Below are 17158 nucleotides of genomic sequence, written 5' to 3' on the forward strand. Positions count from 1 at the left end.
TACTTTTTTGGGGGGGTGTACTTTTCATAACCTACTGCCTAAATCAGTGACATTGGATAAGCTTTAATATAGCAGTGAATTATAAAATGCCTTGAATTAATTAGTTTTCTTTATGAATTCCCCTCTGTTACACTGATTTAATGCTACCCTACCATATTTATATCAATTTGAATAGTCAGCTGTCATTTTAAAAAGAAGAATAACCTAAAGCCTTCATTTAAATACATCATATATAGATTGAAGGGGGAGGGGTTGTTTTGTTTTGCAGAGTTAGAAATCAGATATGTGCATTATCATCTTACTTTTGGCAAGAAGTTCAATATCATAAACTCTAGTATAAATCGAAAGCTACTGTGCTATAATGTGGTTTTGATCAGTACTTCAGAGCGTCATGTGATGTCATGAGGGATACAGTATGTCTGAAGTCCTTTTGTATGTAAATCATTTGTTTCTATGGGTGCGTTTATTCGACACTTTTTTACCCTAGAATCATGATTAGAATCATGATTCAAATCACGATTCTGCAGAATCACGATTGCGTTTAGTCGAAAGTGGAAATAAACGTCTTTCAAATCACAAACATGAAACACGGAAAAAGGGGCGTTTGGAAAGACGTTTCTGTAGAATCACGAACGAGAAGGGTCGTATAAACGATATCGTGATTTGAATCATGATTCTATGACGTCATTGTGTCGTGCTTCTTCCGGGTTCGACTCAAAGGCGCGCGCTGTGTTTCGTGCAGGTTAATTTTCGTGTAGCAGATTGCCAGTGTACCGGTATATGCCAATTGTCATGTGCATTTAGGAATTATCATTCTGTGTATTGTACCCCGGGGTTGTACTGTAGCGTCATTTGTATATTTCACTCAGGGTGACCAGATTTCACAAAATGAAATACGGTACAATTGACAAACGAAGATCAACAAAGAAGCCCACACAAAGTGTGGGCTTCTGATATAATAATAAGACTTCTGATATAATAATAAGACTTTTGAAAAAAAATATAAAGAATTAGAAGGGAAGGTGAACGAAAGAATGAAGGAGAGAAAGAAAAGAGATGATTGGGAAGGAAAGAAAATAAAGGAAAACAGAAAAAAATAACAGAAAGTTAGAATAAAAGGATGAAAGAAATAATAAAAGAGATAAAAAAAGGTTTCCGTCATTCTTTGAAATGAATATAGAAAGAAAGGAAGGAAGGGAAGATTAATAAATGTCTCGCAAAATAAAGGAGACAATTAAAGGGGGAAAGGTGAGAAAAAGAAGGAGGAAACAAAGAATGAAGGAAATAAACATGTTTTCCTTCATTCTTTGAAAGAAAGAAACAAAAGAAAGAAAATAAAAATAAGGGAAAAGAATAAGAAGGGAAAAATGAAGAAAGGAATGAAGGATGGAAGGGAAGAATGAAGGGGAAGAGAACGAAAAAATAAAAAATAATGGAAGGAGAGAAAGAACGAAAAGAAACAGGAGACGAAGAGAGAAGGAAGCCAAGGTAATTATAAGGAAAGAAAGAATGAAGGAAATAAAAAAGTATATTGGATAAAGAAGGAAAGAAAAAAATGAACAGAGAGAGAGAGAAAAGAAAATGTCGAGGAAAGAAAGATAGGAAATAAAGATAGATGGAACAAAAAAGGGCAAGCAGAAAGGATAGGGTATATATAAAATAAAGAAAAGGGAAAAGTTCAAACTTCAAGTAAATAAAAAATCCAATCATCTAATAAAAATCATAACTTTATTTGGTGTTTTTTTAAATGTATTTTTAAAATTTTAAACATAAAATGTTTTAGAAATGAATAAAATTTCAAAGTGAAACATATTGTCAAACTTAAAAATTAGATGAAACATCGCGGCATCGTGCACACTAAGACTCAGAACGAAAGCTGAAACAACTAGATCTATGAAAAGTCAATAACATTTTCCTCCGATTACATCTCCAAATCATTAAACTGAGAATCCATAGTATAATTATAAGAATTTCCCGCCGATTTTGTGATTATTTTGGTGGAAAAACTGTTTATCATGTGAGGTGTTTGCACCATTGAGAATTTGCTTCGATCCTCCATGCCTAGCTAGTAGCCTGCCACACACAGGCAGGAGACCAGTTCGTTTGCAATGTATTAGCAAGAAATCATCGCAGAACTTGCAAAAGTTTACAGTTATCGATTTAATTGTTGTCCCTGCTTCGTCAGCTGTTGGTTATTTAATGAAAATTCGTCACTTTTAAATGTATTAACTACATTTTGTTCAATATTCTGAAATACGGGACAATCCCGGGAAATACGGGACGTCTGGTCACCCTGATTTCATCAATCATGTCTTCAAGTTCCAAAGGCACAAATTGGACTGACGACGAACTCAGGGCTCTGCTTGTGCTTTGGGCTCAGCCTGAAGCACAAGCATCCCTTACCGGGATTCACAGAAATATAAGACGATCTACGAGTCCCTTTCAGCGGCGCTTGCAAGGGAGGGATTTCAACGGAGATGTGGCACCGCCTGTCGAGACAAAATTAACAGAATTCGTGCCCAGTACTACGGCTACCGAACACCATTTTTGATGAACCGACAAGATTGAATACAAGTAAACAAAAACAATACGAGGTACAATACACGGAATTCTGGAAGTAAAAGTTTTATTTTTCGGAAGCCGAGTTGCACTTGCACAAACGATCGCGCGTTAGCTCCGGTGGCAGCAAAAATCTAGCAGCCGACGTGAAGTTAGAAACACGCGCGAAAATGTTGACCTATACTTCCTGGGTCAAACTGCGCACTGTGATGCGCACTGGATCGGCCCGAATTCAGGGAGAAACAGCGTTAGAAAGATGGTCGTATAAACGCTGATTCTGTCGGATCGTGATTCATGTTGCTGTTTTGAATCATGATTCAAATCGTGATTCCAATCATGATTCTGGGTTGAGGTCGCATAAACGCAGCCTATCAGTCATCAACAAGACTTTAATTTGGCACTACGCATGATGTGTACATTATTAGTTGTCACTTTTATAATCCTGGCAAAACTCTGGCACTTTTGATTTGCAAATGCGTACGTGTACATTGCATCAAAGTGAATTTTACATTTTTTGCTTGGAATCTGATATTTATTCGCAGAACATGGGTGATTTGAAATAAAATTGGGTGTATTGTAGTCCCACATTTAGACTCTCCTGGGTTTTATTATTTTATTTTCAATCCTCATTTTCTTGATAGCTTCCAACTAAGTCAAAAGTCGAACCAATTTCAAGGAAATGTGGAAAATAGATGGCTATTTTATGGATCATGTATTAAGGATGTAAAATTTGAAATTTCAGAACTTTTGGGGAAGATATTTTTTTATCCATTAGCTTATTTGGTTGTCACAATACAAAAACATTTATGCTTTTAAAGGACAAGTCCACCCCAACAAAAACTTGATTTGAATAAAAAGAGAAAAATTCAACAAGCATAACACTGAAAATTTCATCAAAATCGGATGTAAAATAAGAAAGTTATGGCATTTTAAAGTTTCGCTTATTTTAAACAAAATAGTTATATGAACGAGCCAGTTACATCCAAATGAGAGAGTTGATGACATCACTCACTCACTATTTCTTTTGTATTTTATTATATGAAATATGAAATATTTTTATTTTCTCGTCATTGTCATGTGAAATGAAGTTTCATTCCTCCCAGAACATATGGAATTCCATTATTTTAACATTTTGTGCTTCTGGCAAGGAGGTCCTAATCGTCAAATTCATAAAAATTGAAATATTGTATAATTCAAACAATAAAAAACAAAAGAAATAGTGAGTGAGTGACATCATCGACTCTCTCATTTGTATGTAACTGGCTCGTTCATATAACTATTTTGTTGAAAATAAGCGAAACTTTGAAATGTCATAACTTTCTTATTTTACATCCAATTTTGATGAAATTTTCAGCATTGTGCTAGTCTGATTTTTCTCTATTGATTCAAATCAACATTTTTCTGAGGTGGACTTGACCTTTAATGATTTGAAAAGCATTTCGTGACTCTAATCCAGAGGTTGACTGAGATGGAGCTTGCATCAGTCCGGCTATTTCTTTTTTTAAAGAGAGGTGTTACACGCTGTACGTCAAGCTGTGTCTGGGGCCGGCCTCAGTCCACTTTCCGCCAAGCCGTGCCTGGGGGCCGGCCTCAGTCCACTTTCGAGGCATGTATATTAGTGGTCTAAGAATTTAGCAGATAAACTTTATACAAAGCATTGTCAGAAAATCTTCTGCACAAACATCCATTTTCAACTTAAGATCTTGGCTATTGAATAGCTATTGTTGTTTAAACCAAAGATCTAAGGCTTGTTTATTTTAATTGCTTGTCGCTAGGTTTCTATCCAAAGCAATATTCATGCTTGTCTTAATGTTTGTGAGGTCTGCAAACTTTGCAATCCTCTGATCCTCGGAGATAGGCCTATATGACTAGTATTGAAATTAAATGATGGACCTCTACCAAGTATCTTTGCTGGGCTATTAAAACATTTTTAGGGCAGGTTAGAAAAAGCTATATTTCTTAAATATAGCAGTGGTGGCAACCTTATATTATATTGTCTCAGAATGGTTGTATATTCCTGCGGAGAGCTCTTTTTAGGCAAAATGAAGTTGCTATGGGAATAGTCCTCAAAATCAAACTTTTTCTGAGCTCTCCCAGAAATGGTTAGATCCCTACAAGGTGTTTGAACAACCCAGTGATTTAGATTCTGTGAGATTTGCAGGAAATCATGAATTTCACCTTTTTATTTCTAAAATACCCACCTAGTTGAACCTGTCAGTTGAACTATAATACTGGCATTCATCATCATCTAAACTTTGGCAGTGACAAGAGACGCCCACCAAGTATCCATGAAATATCTTCCTCCGACTTTCAAAACAAGAAACTAGAAACTTTGACAAAAAGCCAAGATGGTCACCATGCAAGCATTGAGTGATGGTGAAAAAGTTCATTCAAATAGGTTCAACTTTGTGGCAGTAACGTATGGTATTTTATCATGACACCTAGATAGATCCTTGGCATTTGATTGGTTGTTTGATATCTACCATTTGGACCATTTTACTATGACGTCATCGCCTGTTCAATGTAGGATCCATTTATCGTGCAATTTGGATCCATAAGATTTTGTCCATTGCACGGGCGCATTGTACGTGACATCCCCTACAGAAATTTTCAAGCTTGCCGAAAGCGTGCGACTAGCTTGCGCAAGCTTGCGGCTTGCTAGTAACTAGCATGCGGCTAGCTTAATAAGCGTGTAATATGCGTGCAGAGTAATAGTTAAGCGATCTTTTAGCGAGCAGGGACTGTTCGCTAGCATGCACTTGCTTATTAAGCGAGCGCCCTGCTAGTCGCATGCTAGTTACTAGCAAGCGGCACGCTTAAATTTCTGTAGGGGATATGCGACAATCAAGAGACCTAGCTCGCACTGCATGATCATATTTTGCATCAAAATTGATAAAGTTCCTATGAAAAATAATCTAGTTTTAAGTGTCATATAAACCAAATAATGAATGTTTATGAGTGCAATGGACAGAATACTTCATTCAGTAATGATCCATTCAACTCGGCTACGCTTCATAAGTCGTTGAGTGGATCTTTTCATCTTTCACCTCGTGAAGTATTCTGTCCATTGCACTCATAAACATTCATTATTTGTATATTATTTCAGAGTGCGCTATAATCCAGTTGTTTTCAACGAACCTTTACTTTGCTGTTATCAGTTTGCAAGATTTGAAAACAGATTTTAACTTTCTTTAGTTGTACGCAAGTTTTCTTTTTTATTATCTTTGAAAATGTAACTGAACAATTATTTTGATCACTTTTTAATACCCATTTTGAGTTTTGCTCCAATATTTCTGCTTCGTTTTAAGCTAAAACCCCAAAGTTATTTGGGTTTTAAAAATCGAAAACTAGTTTCTTCATCCAGATGGTTTTGGTTTGTTTATCCTTTGACTACATAGAGTATGCCCAGAGTGTATGTACATGATTGTACATCCCTGTTTACACAACATGCACAATTCTAAAATAATGTTGGAAGGGGAGGGCATATACTTTTTATTTTTTCTCTCTCTCTGCTTCTGTCCCTCTCTTTTTCTCTTTATTTGCTCATTCAGCACTTTATTACAGAAGGGGCAATATACAGTTGGACTTAATAATGATCGACTTTGACTGAAAATTCATTTTTCGATATACTTTGCACTCCTCCGTTTTCATTTTCATAGACAACAATGAGCATTTTCTTTTTCAATTCTGTTTTAAGTAGAATTTTACATACCTGTAGACTGTAGTACTTATACAAGTAGTTATGATGATCAACTTTTTAACTTGGTTTGTTCCACAGGAAGTTATATAGCCCGTCAATTTAAAGATGCGCACACTCACATCCCTCATCCTTCATCCTTGTGTAATCAATTTACAAAGTCATTGACAGAGCCCAATAGATATTACCCATAATCCTCAGCCATCTGTCCTGCTGCATGTCAGCTTAGTGTACCCGTCATCATCTTCTTGCCGCAAATTAATATTGATGGCGAACAAGGCTTTTGGATGGGTCCTTCTGTGCTGCGTTCAATCCACACTTTTTTATCATAAAAACACAGATTTCAGAGATGTCAAACCACGGTTGTGTTTTAAATCAATATTTTTTTCAGTCATAAAGGTGAACATCTTTCAAAATGCAAACTCTGGGAAAAAAGTGTGTTCCGAAAGCTGATATTGAAGATTCCATGGATATTAAAGTGGATGTAATGCGACAGAGATCGCAATTATTTAAACAGACCTTCCATTTTGCACTTAAATTGCGTACTCTCCAACTTGACCTTAACTTCTTGGGGGTTAAATTCAATGATCTGCGGTGTTGTGGGTGGGCTTGAAAAAGGGGGAAAATAACTGGGGTTGTGTTTGCGTTTTGATATAGTATGATTCTTGTTTGTGGTTCCGGCCCAAGAAATTTGATTGAACACACCCTGTGCTATACATGTACTGGTAGGTTCTTAGAAATAATGAGTTGATGTACTTCAACTTCGCAGCTTTGTGATGCGGTTTAGTTGAAAGGTTCAATGCATTGTCTTGATGAGGGGCAGGGGGTAGGGTGGTAGGGGGTTGATAAAGTGTATGGGAGAAAAACATGGGAGAAAAGGAAGAAGAGAATATATATAAATATCTCTCGGTATAGTGATTTTATACCTTAAATTAAGAATCGGGAAAGTGTTACCAGTATATGACCTAAAAAATTCTTGTCACTTTCTTAAAGGCGAATACATAGCTTCATGTAATAATGAGTATTATTATTGTCTGCAGTATGTATAAGACTGGAAAGTTTTGTGTGGAGTATTTTTCCTTCATCAAAGCTTCATGCGAACAGGTGGTTGTTCCAGCATAATCATTATCCATACCTGACGGAGGCCCTCATTAGACAGAGTATTTGTGTTTGCTTCTGTCATTTATTTATAACTTCTAGGCATGCATGTGAAAGGGTATTTTTATGAAGCAACACTTGACCCTGTTCACATGAAATATATAGGATCACACAAGAATCTTGAATCATTCATTGTAATGATTACAGGAATTCTTCTTTAGAATCCTTGTACCATTCACACGTGCACTCGAAAAAATGATTTCAATTCAAATTCCCGAGCAAAGGCAGTATTGTGTCTTTGGTGACTTGTCAATTAAACCCAATTATCTCAGAAAAGAAAGTGCAAAAAGTGCATGACAATTGTATAATGTATGGAAGTGCTTGAATGGTCAAGGAAGCTCCGCCCCTCAAAAGATTTCAGACGTTAAATTCGTACTGTAATTTGAGTGAAACTTAACTGGAATTCACCTCCAGATTAGAATTTGAAATTTATGATTGTGATTAGCGTTTATGATTTTAGTTTGGTTTCACACATGCTAAAAATTTGTCATTAGAATTATATTTCACTGGAATCATTCAAATTACGATTTTGGTAACGTTTGAAAGGGTGGATAGTAGTCAATATCCAGGATGCCTTATGTATGTAAAAAGCATTGTATTTTAAAACGCATTTAAAGTGGAAACAATAACCGATTAAACAGATAAGTACTTTCAACTAACTTGTCTCTATTGATGCCCCCCCCCCCCCCTATCAAGTTCAGTCTTTTTCAATTGCAGTTTATAATAAGCTTTATTAGTGTTTTTTTTTCTTTTGAAAATGATGTTATCTTTTCTTGTAAACACTAACTTAATGTCATTTTAATCAAATACAGGCTTGCATTTACAACAAAAAGTCCTTCCTCCCCCTACTGCCTCTAACATTTGTGATGTTTCTCCTTGTCTTCCGATAATGTAGGGATGCTTCATTTGGTGCGTGCACATATAACCTGACGTTATTAGACTGCTTGAAGGGCATCGACAAGGCAGTCACGCATGGATTCCTCGACTTTGAGAACTTTGACGTGGAGGAGTACGAGCATTATGAGGTAAGGAATGAATCGCAAATTCAGATACTTTGGTCAGATTGTGGCGCCTGGGAACGCCGCAAAATACATTTGTAGAAACAAAATGTCTCATCACATGCCTCACCGAACGAATGCACAGGCATGCAAATCATTCCACATAGAGATGAAGCCAATAGCCTTTAGTTGTACATAAGTGGGAAATTCAATGAAAATTTGTCACTTGTCAAAAATTGTGATACCTGCCAGAGTTGATTCAGCCATGAAAGTTAGTATGGAAAAGAACTCATCTAGCCAAATGAGTAGCTGATCTGCTTGAACTTTCCTTCATTTTCCTTCATTTTCGATAGTGACTTACTCATTGAGCAGAGTGAATCTTTCTTGTACTTACTACAAAAATGAAAAATTTGCTGTGGGTGACAGTGAATCATGTCCTGGGGCCCATCTTACAAAAAATTGTGATTGATCCGATCAATCGCGACTATGGAAAGCCAGCAAAGTCAACATATGAAATGCATGTTTATTCAAACAATTTTTTAGAAATGAATGAATATCCTTAAAGTCATTGTTTTCTTGACAATTTGGTGGGTTTTCCTTTGTTTACAAAGGACATTTTAGAAATTTCATATATAAAAAATTGATGACACTGATTGATTTCCATAGAGTTACGATTGATTGGATCAATCGTAACTCCTTGTGAGATAGGGCCCTGATGTAAAACACAGTTCCATCGTACCTTGAATATCAAGTTACAGTGCTTCATTTCTGGAGTAGTCAAACTATTTAAAACCCATTCCTATCAGATTATTTCCTACCAAGAGCGATTATGAAATATTCGATCTTTGTTTTGAACAAGAAACCAGCAATATTTCATTTCTGATTATCCCATGGAATCTAAGGTCATCGAGAGGTTGCTTCAAAGGCACGCCAAGGTCATTGTCAGGGTGAGACCAGACCAATGTGGGCGTATGTTTTTGTTCTTTTCTTCCTACATCTTGGGTCGCTTCCACTGACAGACATCTGTAGTCATCTGTAAAGTTGGATGACAGGAGTTTTAGGGAGGGGCTTGGCATTGAGAGTATTTTGGATACTAAATGAAGAACCTCGGGGAAAAGAGAGAGAGAGAAGCATTTAGATTTGTGTTACCGAAACAAGGTCAGGTATGTTTATGGTCAATTAAAAGACATAAATCATACAAGTTTGTTGACAATGCATCAAGAACTGGGACTGAACCTTTCTTTCTGTGATTGTGTCCTAGTTTTATGCCTTCAACATCAAAGATATGGACTACGGTTAAAATTATTATGTTACCCCCCCCTTGTTGGTTGGAGATTGATTACGTTTATTTGCACAAGATGAGGGATAAATTCACAAACTACGGTACCCATTTATCTGTTTGAGCTTCTAAGGAATATTCATTTTGAAAAGAAAAAGACATTGAAATGAAAATAGAGGTACATATCAGCAAAGTCCATGGCTAAAAATACTGTTGTTTTTTAATTAATACTAATTTTGAGATGGATCAAAGAGAGATACTGTATATTTGTGTATTGACCGCAGGTTTGTAACTCTCTTAATATGGGGAGTTGACTGTTATTCAGGGAACAGAACAAGTGGTTATGGAATCACTTTTCCCCCATGACTTCATTATTGACTCAAACTTGAAACAGGAAAAGCAATTCTCAGACTTTTGCAATTAAAGATAAGATGGCTTATTTGGCCAGAGCAAGTTTGATTTGAAATCCAATAAATTCCAGTTTATACAATTGTTCACTAGCCAGATGAGTAGAAGTCCATTTCTTCTGACCCCTTGGTTGTGGAATTATGAATTACTGAACTAGGTTGGCATTGATTTGAAAGGATGCTTGCCCCATTCAGAAATTTTGTCCCCCTCTCCCCCCCTTCTCTCTCTGTTCAGCAGTTACTATTATCAAAGTATATTTTTCCCAATAGGTTGGGGTATTTATTTTAAAAAATATTGAAAAGGGGAAATATGTTGATATCGTGGTCCTAAAACATAAAGGTTAACAAATTATGTTTACAATTGATTGTAACTTCAATATTGAATTTGTCTTCATTATAATCATTTTCAGCCCTTACTAGAGTGTGCAGTTATGTTCTGCACATCTCTTCTTGAGAGAGTGATATTAAAAAGAACACTGTTTTGAATTGGATGCACGCACAGAGGGATGATAAAAGTGCTCATGAATAAATGCATGAAACTGATCTGTAGCTACAATGACAATTTCAATTGATGAATTTTCAATTACCAGTGTGCTTTATGCAAGAAACTGGTGACTAGAAAGATGCTTATGAATTCTTGTTCTTATCAATTTCCCTTCTTGCTCTCAACTTCAGATACATGTATACCCACCATATTAACCCTTTCATATTAGTTTGAGAAGGGGGAGGGAACTGGCATTCAATGCCCATTTGATAGTGTTGATTGAAAAGTGGATTTCTGTGAGGTGAAACACCATACAATCAAATCTACATGTACATTGACATGTTGATGATGTAGTCCCAGTGCAGATGAATATTTTTGAGTCATGCACTTGTATGTACCTTGCAACTTGCATACAGAAATAACATTTTTTCAATGCTCCATAAGACTGTACCTCCCACATCATCATGGAGCCTTTGTGGTGTCTGTCGATTTGTGCATCGTAGCAGTAAAATCAGGAGCAAGAAAGAAAGTTAGAAACCGCTTAATGGAGTTATCATGCATGCATGTACTTTGGTATTTTCTTCTTTAACGTTCACATTTGAAGTTTGAACACAACTACCTGATTTAACCGTTAACTGCTACCCTTGTAGTTCTGTATGAATGGGTCCTCTGTAGCATGTAATGCTCAAGATTTCATTAAACACGAAAGGGAACTCCATTCCGACATCCATATGAAAATTGAGAATTCCTTGTAATCGTTGATGCCGCTTGATTTGTATGCACTTGTATGATTCGCCAATTTGATTTGATTCCATCTGCAAATTTACATCATTGGGCATTGCCTAGCAACAAGCATCCTGCTTTCTCTCCTGACCACCACCGGATGGATGTTTTGTGACGTGATGAAGCGTGATGTTTGTTCTGCTCGAGGCTGGGCTTTTCGTAAGAGGAGAGATGAAATAATGTTTCTTTTCTAGCTTATTCCCTGGTCATTGAACTATTCTCCATCCGTTATGATGTGCAGGTAGAGTACTAGCTGCGTGCTATGCCATACTAACCAGATTGTTTGTATTATTCAAGGTATATTAATCTAATGGTTGAAACTGTCTTCAAATATTCATGTGGCACTATCTATCAATCTATTTGATTAATCTACCGGTAGTTGATAACATCTGACATTTACAATAGAAATTTTGTAGTCTATTGGATCTCAATGAAGTGAATGAGCTGGATGATATAGCGGTATAACTTGTGTGCACAGAAGGTATGAATTGGTTAAGAATATTTGACATTTTAATGTTAAACACCAAAGTACTTGAATGAATTAATGAATGTCATCAAGAGTACTGTGGATGAGGATATTTTGTCATGCTAACTGGTTCTTCTTGACAAATCAAATTGTGGGCAATTCCATAAAATGATCAACCTTTTTGTACGTCCGACCCCCATTTTTCTCAAGTTTTACTTCACTTCATAAACTGACCAAGTCATGGTCCTTTGATAACATCACAGACTGTCAGACCAAGAAATCAGAGACAGAAAATTTCATGGAGGTCCCACATACAGGGGGTCGGATGTACATATTTTATGTATAAAGCTGTATACAAAATACTACAGGTGCTGTGATTTTGATTTTGTGTTTGTTTGCTTAAATACAATGTATATTCAGTATGTTTATCCCCCCCCCATCCATGGTTCAATAGTGAAATTCAGTCAAGACATACATGTATACATGTACAGTACTGTACATACTGATTTCAGGTCCAAGGTCCAAAATCTGTGTGCTTGTTCAATTGGTTAGCACTTGGCAGTGCATCAAGCTTTACAGTATTATCATTGATCATAATCTAAACAGTTGGTTATTGACATAGATTGCAACCCAGTGAACACATTTCCCACCAACTGAACTTCAAAATGATCTCTGTCCGATATCACCCGGATCTATCTTGTGCTAACAGTTCCATTTTCAAAGGGTTGTATGATCATTATGTAAACATATTACATTTCAGCCTACTTTCAACTCCTCAATAAATAATACAATTCCTGTTTTCACTCTCTATTACCCCTTTCATAAACCCAATTATGCAGCTAATAGCAGCATAATTTGGTCGTAAAATTGGAGGAGGACTAGAGTTATCCGCATAATAGCAGCATCGGGACAAGATTTTGAGTTTATGAATGCATTTCCAAATAATGCGGATATTTGCCATGGTGCGGTCACAAGGTCACCCTTTTCCAACACAACCGCATCGGAGGGGTGTGTCCAGTTGTCATGACGATTATCTACCTTTTTCAGGACGGGCGCTCGTAAAAATAATGCGGCTTATTTTCGGAGTTTGTGAACGCAATTTTTATTGAATTATCCGCATTACTCTTAGGCGGCTAATTGGAGGATAGGTTTATGAAAAGGGTATATACATGTATTTACAATGCATGAACAGAAGATGTGGTACATGTATGGTGCATACCCAATTGAAAGGGATAATATAAAAATGTATTTTTGAAAATAAATACTTATTTGATATGTAGGCCTACTTGTATGTGTATGTATCTGAAGCCTGAAACTAGGTGAGGGCCCTGTGGAGGAGAAGGGGGGGGATAGGTACATGTACACACTCTTTTATTTCAATTAGCTGATTTTTTTTTAGAATATATTTTTGTGAAAGAAATATATAGCAGGAGTATATATACATGTTTTTTTTTCTTTTTAATTGGTTGGATTTGTTTGACTTCGTAAGATTGGTGGAATTTTTTTTTTGGCCTTCTTAATCTCCATCTGACCTGTGATACTCTAATACCCTTTTCATAAACCTATCCTCCAATTGGCCGCCTAAGAGTAATGCGGATAATTCAATAAAAATTGCGTTCATAAACTCCGAAAATAAGCCGCATTATTTTTACGAGCGCCCGTCCTGAAAAAGGCGGATAATCGCCATGACAACTGGACACGCCCCCTCCGATGCGGTTGTGTTGGAGAAGGGTGACCTTGTGACCGCACCATGGCAATTATCCGCATTATTTGGAAATGCGTTCATAAACTCAAAATCTTATCCCGATGCCGCTATTATGCGGATAATAGCAGCATCAGAGTAATGCGGATAACTCTTGTCCTCCTCCAATTTTACGACCAAATTATGCTGCTATTAGCCGCCTAATTCATTTTTAATGGGTTTATGAAAGGGGTATAATTACTTGTACATGTACTCTAATTACTTATACTTGTAAATTGTACTAATGAAATTTTTTTCTCTACCCTCTCCTAAAAAAAACTTTCATATCCACACGGTTTGAAAGGTTATCAAGCCAAGTAATACTACCTACAGTTAAAGGTAAATGCTAGTTTTGGTAACGATATCAAAATGAATTCGTACAGAATCCAATGAAATGACCACCAAAGTGTCTGTTTGTATGAATAAAACGTATGTGCCAAAGGATTCTGGAAGAAATTGTGTAATTGCTGAGAAATCAGCAAATAAGCACAGGATTCGGGTAGAGCGTCGGGCCCGACATTCAAAGCAATAATTATACACTGTCCCACATGCGCTTATCTGTGTTGGGGATCTTCGGTGTGAACATTTTTCAGCGTAGATTTCAAGATTTCACAAAGTTCAGTTTATGTAACTGTACCAGATCTAGATCCTCGATGATATACTGACAATTAAGCCTTTTTTGTTACAGACTTTCCCATGAAATCAGTGTTTACTGCAACTACTGGCATTTCTCTTTAAGATCCTGTCACAATTTGTTAACTGTGTGTTTTGTTATTGATTTTTAAAATGCTTCCATAACGGATATACATGTAGTTGTAGAATTGAATGAATTTAAATATTTCAACCTAACAAAATTTGATTTGTGTGTGTTTTCTTCCCCTTTCTTATACAGAGAGTAGAGAATGGTGATTTCAATTGGATTGTTCCAAACAAGTTCCTAGCTTTCAGTGGGCCTCATCCAAAGAGCAAAATAGAAAATGGTAATTTTTCAAAGCGTGTTGTTATTAACTCCGTCCTTCCTATCCCCCTGAATTGTAACAGCATGTTCAGATACAAAATATTGTACCAAATTTTCATTAAAAGATGTATCATATGTATTAAATACAGTTTTCCACTTCACTTGTATAGTGTTGCCCTGCTCATCAAAACATGTTCTTTTTTTTCTTCTTTTATTTTGCTATGATATTCAGATACATGTACAAAGATTGCTTGTTATCAAGTACTGTGGCAAAAAATGCTCTGACCTAATACAGAGTGTCATAATGTATTTCCATAGTTGTTAACCAAGTGTATTTTCCATTGTAAAGCTATTAAACTATACAGTTGTTGGCCACTTCATTTTTTTTTTTGAACAGATGGTATGTCCTACTACAGAGCTCTAACTGATTAAGCTAAAAAATAAAAAATAAAATATGGCCATGTTGGTTGCAGACTGTTGGAGCTGACAACGAAATGTCAAATTCATGTAGGCCATCCATGATGAATTCAATTATATGATGAAGTTAAGAAACATATTCCACCTGCACATGAATCAATATTGAGTGCATCTCTGTTCTCTTCTTCTCGTCCTTGCCCCTTTGATTTTCCTAACTCAAGGAACTGTCTTATTTTTATCACTTAATCAACTCACTACTATCTATAAAAAAAGTTTAAAAAAAATGAAATTATTTTGTTGACTGGTTGGAGCTGAGCAAATTGATTCATAATTTCTGATGCATAAAGTGGATCAGCAATGGATTGCAAATTTAGAATTTCAAGATTCATAATTGATTATAAGGCCCACAAATATTTATATTCATCATCTTGAAGGAGCACTTACTCTGGAAGAAGAAAAAGACTTGCAATTGATTGTTGTAAGATTCTTGTAATATCCCCTCCTTCATTTCAAATGTAGTCAAAAATATTCACTGAATTTGTGCATTTACTTGATGAAACTGATCATATTCGGCAAGGGTTATATACACATCTTAACACAATTTATTTATTTTGTTCCTTATACCAGGTTATCCATACCACGCACCTGAGGCATACTTCCCTTACTTCCGTAAGCACAACATTACATCAATAGTCCGATTGAACAAAAAGATCTACGATGCCCGGCGGTTCACCGATGCCGGTTTTGATCATTACGATCTCTTCTTTATCGACGGTAGCACACCCAGTGACTCAATCCTTCAGAAGTTCCTTACAATATCTGAGAGTGCGGAAGGGTCCCTTGCTGTCCACTGCAAAGGTAGGATTTTTGTTGTCATTCTAACTCTTTCCCTTTGTTCAATATTGTTGACTTAAATAGTACACATCATCAACAGCATTAGTAAGAATTACATGCCCGAGGTACCTTTGGCACAGTTCTAACATGCCCAATCCATAGCCGAGGGCATTTGGACTGTTTCAAATGTAACAAATGTGGGTAATTATTTGAATACCTGAGCAAAATTATGTGCATTATATGTATTATGAGATGGAGTTATGAGTCCTTGTTCTTTGATAAAACCATCCTCATCATAAAAAAGCATGACCAGTCATTAGGGCTGTCTGCACCATCCCGAGTTTTCAAATTAGCATGCTGTTTCTGATCTGGCAAATTATCCCGATCTGAACAATCTCAAGATTATTTGCAATGGAGATGCAATTATGGCGCTAGTTCGTAGGATTAATCTCGAGATTGCAATCCCAAGTCAACTTGGGATTTTTTTTGCAAAATAGCGTGTTATTTTATGAATTATCACGCTGATTCGTCGGTGCAGACGCACTCAGGATTATTTATTCATGGCATCAGACCATAATGCATCGATGCCTCACTCGAGCAGGAATCGCTCTTCTTATAGTGGAGACGGGGTTTCTTGAATCTCGAGATTAATCGCGAAAAGGGCCGATCGGGCTAAAATCTCGAGATTGAGCAATCTCGGGATGGTGCAGCACCGACTATTGGAACTAGTCATTAGCACCAGTAAGCAGCAGATTTTTCTGGTGGCTGGATGAAATAAATGACTGGTCATGTCATAGATTTTAGCAAAACGTTTGAATAGGACCCACATCACATATTATCAATGCTTTGTGCACTATGCAGAGTGGATTTGAGTGCTTTACACAAGTTACATTATTTCTTTTTTCCCTTTCTTCTCTCAGCTGGTCTTGGCAGGACAGGTACATTGATAGGATGTTACATCATGAAGCATTTCAGGTTCACTGCTGCTGAAGCCATCGCATGGATGAGGATATGTCGGCCTGGCTCAGTCATTGGGCCTCAACAACACTACATGGAAGAGTGAGTAGGAGTTACCCCCTCACGCTATTCGTAGCCTCTAGCCATAGAGACTTAAACGCGCTGTCACGCCTGCATATTTTAACAAGCTTAAAATAGCAAGTTTTTGCAATTGCCATGGGGACGGATCCTTCAATGGTAAATCTGTGTCGATAATTGGTGAATCAGGGACAGCCAATTGCCCTAAGATTTGGAGCTGATGAAAAATGGCAAAATAAGTCATTTGTCAAGAGTCAAGGACAACACTGATGTTTTGATTCATCGATTTTTGACAAAGCAGCCTTTGTCAAGAATGGCTTCTGATAATAGATTCTCTACGTT

General features: G+C 36.6%; 1 protein-coding gene across 11 annotated transcripts in view; it reads left to right on the plus strand.

Moving 5' to 3' along the window:
- Window positions 1-17158, plus strand: part of LOC121424573 (dual specificity protein phosphatase CDC14AB-like) — a 59903-nt gene that overhangs the window by 18837 nt on the left and 23908 nt on the right. For all 11 annotated transcript variants that reach the window (XM_041620304.1, XM_041620303.1, XM_041620310.1 and 8 more), the window contains exons 6-9: window positions 8310-8439; window positions 14465-14552; window positions 15575-15805; window positions 16702-16840. In XM_041620304.1, the coding sequence (XP_041476238.1) occupies window positions 8310-8439; window positions 14465-14552; window positions 15575-15805; window positions 16702-16840 (588 nt within the window). The remainder of the gene's footprint in view (window positions 1-8309; window positions 8440-14464; window positions 14553-15574; window positions 15806-16701; window positions 16841-17158) is intronic.

Source organism: Lytechinus variegatus, chromosome 11, assembly GCF_018143015.1.
Source record: "Lytechinus variegatus isolate NC3 chromosome 11, Lvar_3.0, whole genome shotgun sequence".
In the NCBI taxonomy this organism is placed as follows: domain Eukaryota; kingdom Metazoa; phylum Echinodermata; class Echinoidea; order Temnopleuroida; family Toxopneustidae; genus Lytechinus; species Lytechinus variegatus.